Source organism: Mugil cephalus, chromosome 20, assembly GCF_022458985.1.
Source record: "Mugil cephalus isolate CIBA_MC_2020 chromosome 20, CIBA_Mcephalus_1.1, whole genome shotgun sequence".
In the NCBI taxonomy this organism is placed as follows: Eukaryota; Metazoa; Chordata; class Actinopteri; order Mugiliformes; family Mugilidae; genus Mugil; species Mugil cephalus.
Genome location: NC_061789.1, coordinates 501382 through 514042, shown reverse-complemented (window position 1 = coordinate 514042; position 12661 = coordinate 501382). Strand labels below are relative to the sequence as shown.

General features: G+C 45.3%; 1 protein-coding gene across 2 annotated transcripts in view; it reads left to right on the top strand.

Annotated features, from left to right (window-relative positions):
* Positions 1 to 2368: 2368 nt before the first annotated feature.
* prkcbb (protein kinase C, beta b) overlaps positions 2369 to 12661 on the top strand; it is a 44931-nt gene continuing 34638 nt past the window's right edge. For both annotated transcript variants that reach the window (XM_047571288.1, XM_047571287.1), the window contains exons 1-2: positions 2369 to 2805; positions 3490 to 3521. In XM_047571288.1, the coding sequence (XP_047427244.1) occupies positions 2633 to 2805; positions 3490 to 3521 (205 nt within the window). In that variant the 5' untranslated portion in view covers positions 2369 to 2632. The remainder of the gene's footprint in view (positions 2806 to 3489; positions 3522 to 12661) is intronic.

Sequence of the window (12661 nt, the reverse complement as noted above, 5' to 3'; positions counted from 1 at the left end):
GTGAGGGAGGGGAGGGAGGTGAGGGAGGTGAGGGAGGGGAGAGGGAGGGGTGAGGGAGGGGTGAGGAAGGTGAGGGAGGTGAGGGAGGGGTGAGGGAGGGGTGAGGGAGGTGAGGGAGGGGAGAGGGAGGGGTGAGGGAGGGGTGAGGGAGGTGAGGGAGGTGAGGGAGGGGAGAGGGAGGGGTGAGGGAGGGGTGAGGGAGGTGAGGGAGGTGACGACTGAAGAGCTCAGTAAGTCAGAGTTATGTAACTCAGGCCAGATCAGTTGAGAGCGTTTCTTACCTGTGGCTAAATACCCCCCCCCTCCTCCCCCTCCTCCCCCTCCTCCCCCTCCCTCTCCCCCTCCTCCTCTCTGACCTTTAACCTCTGAACCAGGTCTGAACAAGTTTTCTCTCAGAAAAACATGAAACAAAGCAGAGACTCGTCCGCAGCCTCAGAGCTCAGAGATAAGAACAAGACGAAGAAACATTTTCATTAAGAGGAGACGACCTTTCATTCATTTACTGCTCATCAACGTATTCACTACATCTCCCATGATGCCTTTCAACAAACCCTCCGGAAGTCACTTTGAGGCGGAGCAATGATTAGCATTTAGCATTTAGCTGCTATTCAACGTGCTCTGTCCTGGTTTTCTTTAAGGTGACTTCATTTACTATCAGACAGCTCAGCGTTAGCATGCTAACTGCTGACTGCTAGCTGCTAACTGCTAACTGCTAACGTCTAGCCTCTCACATCGTGACACTTTAACGTCAAAACTGTTTGAGTTTATGAAGAAGGAACGAAAATGTTCAAAAAATGATGTTAACGATGCTTCATCTCATCTGGCTTCATTAAATTACAGAGAACAGAGCGAAGGAGATGAACGAGCAGCGCTAATATTTAGCATCTACACACACACACATTTATACACATCTACACACACACACACACACACACATATGTACATCTAAACACACACACACACACATATATACATCTAAACACACACACACACACACACACACACACATATGTACATCTAAACACACACACACACACATATATACATCTAAACACACACATACACACACACATCCACATACATCAACCAAAGAAAATATAATAATGTAAATGTACAGAAAACAGCAACAACAACATTAATAATAATAATAATAATAACTCATGACTTGGTCCATGTGAGTTATACACACATATACACAACAACACATTCACACACACAGAAAACAACAGATTTATCTCCACAGTGACGACAAAAAGACACAATAGAAGAGTCTCATGTCAGGGTTTGTAATGAGAGGCTGAAACTGTTTGTGGAGCTGTAATTAAATGAAATCAAATTAAGTTTCTTGGTGGATGTGGTGATAATATCTCGGTCATGTGGTTGGTTCGGACCAATCAGAGGCGACTGCTGTAAATGTAAATATTGAAACTAACAACAGTCGGTGGCTTCATGAGGGCGACGTGTTCAGGTTCTAGAGCAAAGGTCTCAGATATATGGTCAGAAAAATACACAGAGGAGGTTAAATATTAAAGAGTGTGTATGTTAATGAGGTTACACACACATAGATATGAATGAGGTCGTATGTCGATGGTCAGCGTTTCTCAGGCTGATGCTGTGGATCTAAAACCAGAGCGTTGATGCTGTCGATGCTGATGCTGAATCAATCTCATCCAGATCTCATGTAGGTCATCATGGTCTGAAAGGAGGAGCTGTGGCCTCGATGGAGCCAAGGACACGTGTCTGTTAAAGCTGGTTATCCTCCTCCTCCTCCTCCTGCTCCTCCTCTACCTCCTCCTCCTGCTCCTCCTGCTCCTCCTCTACCTCCTCCTCCTGCTCCTCCTCTACCTCCTCCTCCTCCTCCTCTACCTCCTCCTCCTGCTCCTCCTCTACCTCCTCCTCCTGCTCCTCCTGCTGCTCCTCCTCTACCTCCTCCTCCTCCTCCTCCTCTACCTCCTCCTCCTCTTCCTCCTGCTCATCCTCCTCTACCTCCTCCTCCTCCTGCTCCTCCTCCTCCTCCACCTCCTCCTGCTCCTAGGAACCAACACAGAAACATCCCTGTGGATGATGATAGAGTTTAAAGATGGCTGCAGTCTTCTCCTCTATGAGCCCAGGAGGAAAATACAGAATGTTTCTGTTTCCACGTCAGCTGATGGTCAGTGAACGCATCGTCATGTCTGATTGAAATGAACTCAAATTAAAAGTTAGAGCATCTGTCTTTTCTTCTCTCTCTCTCTTTCTCTCATCCCCTCTACTCTCTCTCCTCCCTCTCTCCTCCCCCTCTACTCTATCTCCTCCCTCTCTCCTCCCTCTCTCCTCCCCCTCTCCTCCCCCCTGCCAGTGAGAAGAAAAGGAGGAAGCAGAGTGAGTTCAGATCATTTACTGTTCAGCTGAAGGACAAACTCGGCTCTTTCTTTCTTTCTCTCCCTCTTCTTTTTTTAGTCAAACAGACTCCAGTCTCCCTCAGAGTCTCTCCTCCTTCTTCCTCCTCCTTCTTCCTCCTCCTCTGACGCCTCCTCCAGCTGATCCTCCAGCTGATCCTCCAGCTGATCGTCCAGCTGACCGGTGCGAGCGGCTCAGACCCCGGACCCCCAGACCCCAGACCCGGACCCCAGACCCCGGCCCCGGAGAGAGGATGGCAGACTCAGCCAACAGCGATGGGGAGGACGGACCCCGTAAACCCATGCGGGGCTTCGCCAGGCAGGGAGCGCTGAGGCAGAAGAACGTGCACGAGGTGAAGGACCACAAGTTCATCGCACGCTTCTTCAAGCAGCCGACGTTCTGCAGCCACTGCACCGACTTCATCTGGTGAGAGATTTACATTTATACCTGCATATATGAATCATCATGCATGAGCTAAACGAGACGACTCACAGCTGAACACATGGTAAAGTTTAGGACCTGTAGAGTCTGGAAACACATCCAGGTTCACCTGGTTCATGTTATTATTAAAGAGTCTCAGGTTATTAACGCGTCTCCAGCTCCACGTTGTCTTTATTAAAGAGTCTTCGGCTCCAGTTTGGCCTCGTTTGTCTGGTTTCTAATTATCTGCTCTCTATTCCCTCTACGGACGTTATTTAAGAGCAGCTCTTTAATTTGTCAACGTTTAAATGATCTGACCCAGAAGATGGAGAGACTCACAGAGGGAAACGCTTTGACCTGTTTAGATCATCCATCTATCTATCTATCTATCTATCTATCTATCTATCTATCTATCTATCTATCTATCTATCTATCTATCTATCTATCTATCTATCTATCTGTCTATACCTGAACATGATTTATCTATTTGTAGCAACACTATAAAAATGAGCTGATGAAATCATGCGTGTGTGTGTGTGTGTGTGTGTGTGTGTGTGTGTGTGTGTGTGTGTGTGCGTGTGTGTGTGAGAGTGTGTGTGTGTCTTTGCGCTGCTGCTGCTGCATATAACAACAGGAAGTATTTAACCCGGTGTGTGAACTCTTTCTAACTCGTGGTGTGTTTCTCTGCAGGGGCTTTGGCAAGCAGGGCTTCCAGTGTCAAGGTAGGACCTTTAAATATGCACAATAACACACACACACACACACACACACACAATAACACACACACACACTCACACAATAACACACACACACACACTCACAGACACACACAATAACACGCTCTGGTTGGGAGCTCCGGTCGATTAACGGTCAGATTAATCTTGATTACTTATCGTGTTACGGTTCCAGCTGCAGGAAGTCGATTCATCCTTCACTTCTAAACAATAATCATTAAACTTTTCTCCTGACAACAGATTCAAACTTAATTCATTCAGATGTAGTTTCCTCCGTCCTGTCATTAATCGTCATCTACAGATGAGTCTGGTTTAATTCCTGATCCGCTAACGGTTGCTAACACTTAGCACAGAGAGCAAAAAGCTACTGGAAATCTGGTTCAGTCTCAGAAGGATGCTAGCTGTTAGCATCTCCATTAGCCTCTTCCAGACCTGGACCCGGATCAAGCCGTCCTAGTCCAGCCTTGTTGTTCATGTCTCTGGACCTCCGTGTCTAAAGGTTTTTGTTTTTTGCTTTAAAGAACATGTCGTTCCAAAACTCAACGAGAGAAACGATCGATGCTGTTGAACAGGAAGAATCAATCACATGTGAATGTGCTTATTGATAAATGCTGGAAATATTCAGTTTGTCAGTCACAGATGTGTTTCCATCCAGCCCGGAGGCTCGGTGCGTAGCGACAGGGTGAGGGACGGACACATCCTCTTTATTTCAGCTGCAGACTCCGTCAAACAGGAGACGCTTGTAACCGTCACATCCTCTCAGATCCTCTCAGATCCTCTCGGATCCTCTCTGGTCTCTGGTCTCATGAACGACCTCCACCTCTAACCAGGATCTGGGGTGAAGTTCAGATCAGCTGATGCATTCACTTCCTGCTCTCATCAACCATCAATTTTCTGTCGATGGAGCGCGATGTCATGTGACAGAAGCTGAGCCGCGACATTATCCACATTTAAACAAATGTACATGCCGTCCTCCTCCTCCTCCTCCTCCTCCTCCTCCTCCTCCTCCTCATCATCATCTTCATCATCTCTGGATGTCAGAGAATCTGCCTCCTGGCGTTTGTTTTATTTTTCAGTTTGCTTAAAGTCTCTGTGTTTTTGTTTTTTTTTCTTGCGGCTGCATTAACATCCAACTGGATGCTCAAGGATTTTCTCGTCTCCTAGCAACAGTGCAACAGTGAGACACAGCCCTCTATAGGGCTGAGGATGAAAGAGGTGCTGGTAATTGGTCCATGTGTGCATGTAATGGGTCAGCGCTGCCCTGCAGGGGCCTCTGCTCTGCAGGGCCCTCGAATGCCTCTGCAGGGGAACAGGTGTGTCGTCAGTGTGTGTTGGAAGGACTCAGGACTCTGGTCGATGACAGAAATAACCTGTGGAAGGAGACGTGTGATCGGTAGAACCTGCAGGTAAAGACCGGGCGTAGGAACCAGAGCAGCGGTGGTTGATCCAGGTTTGGAGGAGAATCATCATCCTGCACTTTGAGAAAAAGCTGAAATACAATGTTGAGAAAAAAGTCAACCTTTTCAGACTATAACATCTTTTAGCTCACACACACATAGCGTAGCTTTCACTATCAGGACTCTGAAGAGGCTGAGTCAGTCGCCACGACACAAACAGGAAGTGATGAAAGTACATAACAACAAGAGACATGTCATCTTAGCCTCAGCTGGACATTCAGACGCACAAATATCTCCAGTAATGTAGCACCTCCTAGCCTCCCAGCTAACAGTAGCTCCTCCTAGCCACCAGCTAACAGCAGCTCCTCCTAGCCTCCCAGCTAACATAGCAACTCCTACCTCCCAGCTAACAGCAGCTCCTCCTAGCCTCCCAGCTAACAGCAGCTCCTCCTAGCCTCCCAGCTAACAGCAGCTCCTCCTAGCCTCCCAGCTAACAGCAGCTCTTCCTAGCCTCCCAGCTAACAGCAGCTCCTCCTAGCCTCCCAGCTAACAGCAGCTCTTCCTAGCCTCCCAGCTAACAGCAGCTCCTCCTAGCCTCCCAGCTAACACCAGCACTTCCTAGCCTCCCAGCTAACAGCAGCTCTTCCTAGCCTCCCAGCTAACAGCAGCTCTTCCTAGCCTCCCAGCTAACAGCAGCTCCTCCTAGCCTCCCAGCTAACAGCAGCTCCTCCTAGCCTCCCAGCTAACAGCAGCTCCTCCTAGCCTCCCAGCTAACAGCAGCTCTTCCTAGCCTCCCAGCTAACAGCAGCTCTTCCTAGCCTCCCAGCTAACAGTAGCTCTTCCTATCCTCCCAGCTAACAGTAGCTCTTCCTAGCCTCCCAGCTAACACCAGCTCCTCCTAGCCTCCCAGCTAACAGTAGCTCTTCTGTCTTTTGTTGTTGCTCGTTTGATGTCGGACGTTAGTGCGTCTGGGCTTCGACACCTTAAATATATTTAACAAAGTGTAAACGGTCACGTTCACGTTGCTAATCAGCCTGTAGACACGTTGGGTCTTTTTCCAGATCTCCTGTTGTTAGATATCTGACAGATTTCTGAGCCGCTGGTCGTCTGGAGCTCAGGGAGAAGGGAAGTTAAAGTTAAAGTCCTGCTTTGGTTCCACTGACTGATATATTATATATTATAATATCTGGTTATAGCTGCAGCTGCTCTGATCTGTTTAGTTACTGGTTCTTAATAAATCTGTGTCTCTGGAAGGAAAGAGACTTTTACTGAAATCAAACCTAGTGAGAAGTCGAGAGGGAAAATGAAATGGAAATAAGTGGTTTGATCTTATCTGATTATAAAAAGCGTTTTATTTGATCCTATGCATAAAATAGGTGTTAAATTGAACTAAAGGCGTCAGATGAAAGTAGTAGCGTTGGTCCTAATGAGCTCTGGCCTGTTCACATTATTTACATTAGTTATATATCTGCAGCTGCTTCTCTAAATATCATGAAGTCGCTTTGCATGACCGACTTAAGAAAATAACGTAGATAACGTACGTTATTAATATAAGAGCCTGTTGGTTTCTGTTCCAGCTTCAAAGTTTCAGCAACATTTCACTTATTTTTTATTCCATCATCTTGTCATCTGGGTAGAAAGGAAGTTAACGTTTCCTCTGATGAATTAATCTGATCAGTTTTTTTTATATTGGTCGACCCTCGTCTTGGTTTTCAGCTCCTCAGTCACATATTGAGGCGTGTGCTCTCATGCTTGTACCTTGATTCAGCTCGTGATGGTTGGTGTGATTAAAAGGATGTGGTGTCGAGATGTTCATTAGATCAAACTGACAAGTTTTCCTTTTCAGCATCAAACATAGGTGAAACTTTGAGTCTCTTAAAGCTGCAGCTCAAAAAGAAAACATGCGTGGGAATACGAAGCTAAAGCTTCAGTGATAACGTACTTTGTCTCGAGACGTTTACCACAAGCAGCCAAGCCGATGGCGGCAGGAACAACACTACGACTCTGTTTTAACAGGAAGAAACGTGATGTATATTTTCTAATCAGGGGACAAAGCTGCAACCGATCAGAGCGGAGCCAACGATTACAAAAGACAGGAAGTAAAACTAACTAACTAAGCTGACTTAATGCTTGCTCTAATTTAAACAGATGAAAAAAAAATATCATGAGGAAAAAAATCAACCTCAAATAAAAAATCAACACCTCAAAAAAAAAATTCTACTTCTCAACAAATCAGCCTCAAAAATCACCAGACTCGACATCCAGGCGACTCTGTATTTTATTTATTTATTTATTTATTGAGACGTTGGTGCTTTACAACATCGGTCTTAACCCCTCAGAACAAAGATGAAGGCGCCGGTGGCAAAACATATACAGTATGTGGGTGAAAAACCCTTCAGTGACTCTGTGGAGATTAAATGTGACGTCAATAATAATCAATCAATGAGCAGGAGAGAGGATCAACTCCTCAGCCGCTTAATCTGCTAATTATTTCCCTCATTAATGGAAGTGTTTGGTCTTAATCACTGTTCTTTTATCATGATTGATTCACTCAGATGATTTATTTAAATGATTTGATCGGTGACAGACATGGTGACACTAGAATCCGCTAAGATGAATGCAGCTCTGTGTTTTCAGGGTTTTAGAAAAGATAACGAAGAATCAGCTGAGCTCAGTGTTGATGCTGTAAACAGGAACCGGTTTCTGTTTCTCAGAAGTGTGTTTTCATTCCATTTAATACGCCGCTCAACTCTTTATTTCCTTAATGGCGGCTCTAACGCATCCACGTGACGGGTTCGCGTTCCTAAATGAGTGCATCGGCAATGAGTTGGGTTTCAGTTTGAACCGAGCGGTCGAGAGTCCTCCAGCGTCTCCTCACCGGCTTAATGGACAAATTATCCCTTCAGAGGGATGGAGGGGGATGGAGAGGGATGGAGAGGACGCCGAGAGGCAGGAAGTGATAGAGATGAAGCAAAGAGACAAAGGAGGACAAGAGAAAGCAAAGGAAAGAGAGGGGGTGGAAGGCATGGAGGGGGAGAAGGGGGAGAAAGTGGGTGGGAAGGATGTAGGAAGGAGAGGAGGAAATTAAACGCAGGGGGAATAAACACAAAGATGCTCTGAGAGAAGCAACAAAATAATAATATTGTTCAGAGAACGCTGTGTTCAGGGGAAATTATAAAAATGAAACTCCACACTCGACATAGAGACGTGTTTAGTCCATATTTATATACAGTCTATGGAGGAGACGTGTTTAGTCCATATTTATATACGGTCTAAGGAGGAGACGTGTTTAGTCCATATTTATATACAGTCTATGGAGACGTGTTTAGTCCATATTTATATACAGTCTATGCAGGAGACGTGTTTAGTCCATATTTATATACGGTCTATGCAGGAGACGTGTTTAGTCCATATTTATATACGGTCTATGGAGGAGACATGTTTAGTCCATATTTATATACGGTCTATGGAGGAGACGTGTTTAGTCCATATTTATATACAGTCTATGGAGGAGACCAAAGGGGTGGACAGTGTTTCTTTCAGGTTAATGTTTGGACAGTTGTGATACGTCTATCAAGCGATTTAATTTAATGTAATTATTTACATCGCGTTAATAACAGTCCACTACACATCATGTTGGACATGCAGGTGTTTTTATGGCTTTAAGATGAACCACAGAACGCTCTGGGTTTGAGTTGTTGCAGCGTTTCTGCAAATGTTTTCTAAAAAAAAAAACAAAAAAAAAACAGAATAAATTAAAGAGAGTTTGAGAATGACACTCGAAGCAGCGGAGAGGTGGTGGTGGGAGAGACTTTTCACCAGGCGGAGAGGATAATGGATGGAGAGGCAGATAGAGAGAGATGAAAGATGTAATGGTGTGGGCACAGAGTGTAGACTGCAGCTAAAACCGGCCCATACAGGTGTCAACGCTGCTGCAGCTATTAGCGCTTCAATACAGAAACATGCATACGTCTAGAACACAGATAAAGCTGCGTTCAAGCGCCCCCTCTGACTGACGGATCTTTGTGTTTTGTGTGTCCTCTGGACTCACATCACAGCATCATCATCGTCTTCTTCTTCCTCCTTTTCATGAGGCTGCTCGGGTTCAAACGACTCCATGAACATTTGCAAACACCGGCGTCTGTTGGCGGCGTTGAATGCAGCTCAGGTGATTCTGCAGCGCCGACCCGAGTGGGCGAAAGGTTCTGCAGATCCAAAACCTGCCTCCTACACACACACACACACACACACACACACACACACACACACTGATACGCACACACACACACACACACACACACACTGAGCTGATGTTGAGGTGTATCTGTATCATCATCATCATCATCTGACTTTCTTTCTCTCTCATGCATCACTTATTTATTTATTTATTTATTTTTATTTTTTTACCTCTTCTCTTCCTTCCTCCACATTTCTCTCCGAGCCGTCTCCCCCACCCTCCCCCTCCCGTCTCCCCCCTCTGTCTCTCAAGTGGCTGGAAGCTGTGGGCTTTGATGCTTTTATAAATAGCAAAAGTGTTCCACTGAGAGCAAATGGGATGGATGGATGGATGGATGGATGGATGGATGGGGGGGCTGAGAGAAGGGGAGGAGGAGGAGGGAGGAGGAGGGAGGCCTGAGTGTGTAGGTGTGAAGGGAGAACATTGGAAATCACAAAGATTAAAAAGCGACACAGGTTTTTATTGCGATAACAGAATCTGTCTTCACCTCCTTTAGAAGTTTATGTTTTAATTTAAAAATGAAATAGATAAAAGTAAGAAGCATCGTAGCTTTGACTAAACCGTCCTCGTGGTTTATCCAGACGGTGACAGCTGCAGCTGTGTTGTGTCTCTGTTGTTCTATAATCTGAATCTGACTCGTGGCGTCTTCTTTTTTTTTATGTCTTGTGGTAAAACAATTACACAGAATCATTTTGTTCTGATCTTCCAAATTAAACGGCAGGACTTTCCAAATAAACTCCTCCAGATCCCCGTTGGTTGGTTTCAGGGTTTCAGGCTGGACGCCACCGCTCTGTTCTCTGTTCCTCCCACGTCCGAGGTTAAAACTGTTCAGGAGGCGCTCCGTTGGGAACTGATTTCCTCCTAGCTAGGAGCCTAGGAGGAGCTACTGTTCGCTAGGAGGCTAGGAAGAGCTACTGCTAGCTAGGAGGAGCTACTGTTAGCGTGGAGGCTAGGAAGAGCTACTGATAGCTGGGAGGCTAGGAAGAGCTACTGCTAGCTAGGAGGCTAGGAGGAGCTACTGTTCGCTAGGAGGCAAGGAAGAGCTACTGCTAGCTAGGAGGAGCTACTGTTAGCGTGGAGGCAAGGAAGAGCTACTGTTAGCTAGGAGGAGCTACCATTAGCGTGGAGGCTAGGAGGAGCTACGGTTAGCGGGAAGGAGCTACAAGAGACAAAGGAGGAGAGGAGAAAGCAAAGGAAAGAGAAGGGGGTGGAAGGCATGGAGGGGGAGAAGGGGGAGAAAGTGAGTGAGAAGGATGTAGGAAGGAAAGGAGGAAGGGGGAGCTACTGTTAGCTGGGAGGCTAGTAAGAGCTACGGTTAACTGGGAGGCTATGGGACGCTACTGTTAGCTGAGAGGCTACGGGACGCTACTGTTAGCTGGGAGGCTACAGGGCGCTACTATTAGCATGGAGGCTAGGATGAGCTACTGTTAGCTAATATACTTGCGTTGTGTAACCAAAGACAGTTAAATGATAAGAGAATGAACTGATTATTGTAGCAGGAAGGGAGGAGATGAACTTCCTGTTCATTCGTTGGTTTCAGTAACTCGTAGCGCGTTTCCTCCTCAAACTACTTCCCCTTCTCACTGGACTGTGTGAGCAAGTGTGTTTTTAACGTGAGGCGTGTGTGAAGGAGTGATGTGCTCTACTTCGGCCTCCTTCAGCTTGTCCTCGCCCGCCGTTACCGTGGCGACGCATGGGGACGGGTTGAGCTCGCTGGACGTCCTGAGTCCTGAGAATGAGGAGGAGCATCTATCAACAGCTAAATATAGACGGTCGCAAATGAATCCGGTCAATTAACCTGTGTCACGTTAAATTAGACAAACTAAATCTGGATCTGAGTCGACACAACACAACAACCCAGGAGACACCTCGACACAATTTAACCTGGACACACATCAACACAATTTAACTCAGGAGACACCTCGACACAATTTAACCTGGACACACATCAACACAATTTAACCTGGACACACATCAACTTAACTCAGGAGACACATCAACACAATTTAACCAGGAGACACCTCGACACAATTTAACCAGGAGACACCTCGACGCAATTTAACCTGGACACACATCAACACAATTTAACCTGGACACACATCAACACAATTTAACCTGGACACACATCAACACAATTTAACCAGGAGACACCTCGACACAATTTAACTCAGGAGACACCGCGACACAATTTAACCTGGACACACATCAACACAACCAGGAGACGTTAGAACCTGGAACATCACGACCTCTGACACGTCTTCTTCACTCATAGTAAACAAAGCTGCAGGAAATAGAACCAAAGAAGAAGAAGGAGGAAGAGGTGGAGGAGAAGAACTCTCTCTTCTGCCGCTCAGCCTCTAATCTGCAGGAAATATAATGATAGAAGAAGAAGGAGGAGGTTTTCTAGTGGCTCCAGGTTGTGATGGATCGGGATCTTCTTCTGGATCGTGTCCTACATGAAAGGCGCTGGTGAAGCTGGTTCTCCAGAGAGAACCTCTGTCCTTCTGTAAAGAACAGGTTTCATAAATAGACTGTAACTGGTTGTGTAAGTGTGTCAGACCCTCAGAGGAACAACCTGCCTCCTTTCACTCTGTCAATAAAGCAGCTGGATGAGAGTAGAACTTTAATAAAACCGCTCCCAAACCGGATATTCAGGCTTCACTCTGACTTAAGTTTGACTCACGCACCAATACGAGGTAATTTCCTCTAATATGTGGGTGGAGCTTCTCTAGCTTTGACTCCAGCACTAATCACTGATCAGTGGTTTCCTTTAATCAATCAAACTTTATTCATAGAAAACTCTTCATACATAACGCAGCTCAATGTACTTTACATAAAACACACAGAAACAACAAAACACATGCACATTTAACAACACAGAGGAAACACTGTCTCAAAACTCATATAGAAACAAATATAAATTATAATTATTATAAATTATAATTCAGTTTATACAATAAAGCTCAATTAAAAGCCATTAAAAAGATAAAAATAACATAAATAAATAAATAAGTTAAAAGTCAGACTAAAATTTATCAAAAAGATAAAATAAATTATATTGAATAAATAACCAGACTAAAAGTCTTTGCTGTTCCTCAGACTGTTCCACAAACAGGGACCAGAAACTGTTCTTAAGGCTCCTCAGCTGTTCAGTGCTGCACTGTCAGAACTGTGGTAAAGTCTGTTACATGAACAATAAAATAAATAAAGTAAAGGAGCAGACCTGTACTCGATCTACGATGATGAGCTGAGAGTGTGAAACCTGAGTCACGCTGTGGAGGTGTGAATCCACCTGGATTAGTAACGGCCGTGGGTTTAAAGTCCACCGGCTTCAACTGAACTACACCTTCAGCCGAGCTTCAGACTTACAGCAACTCTAATCATCCTCAGGACAATTTATGTTCAACATCAACATTCAGAAAAGATTTGAATAAAGAGAAAACAAATGTAACTTAAAAGGAAAAGAGATCTTTAAAAAAACAAGGCTCCGGAGG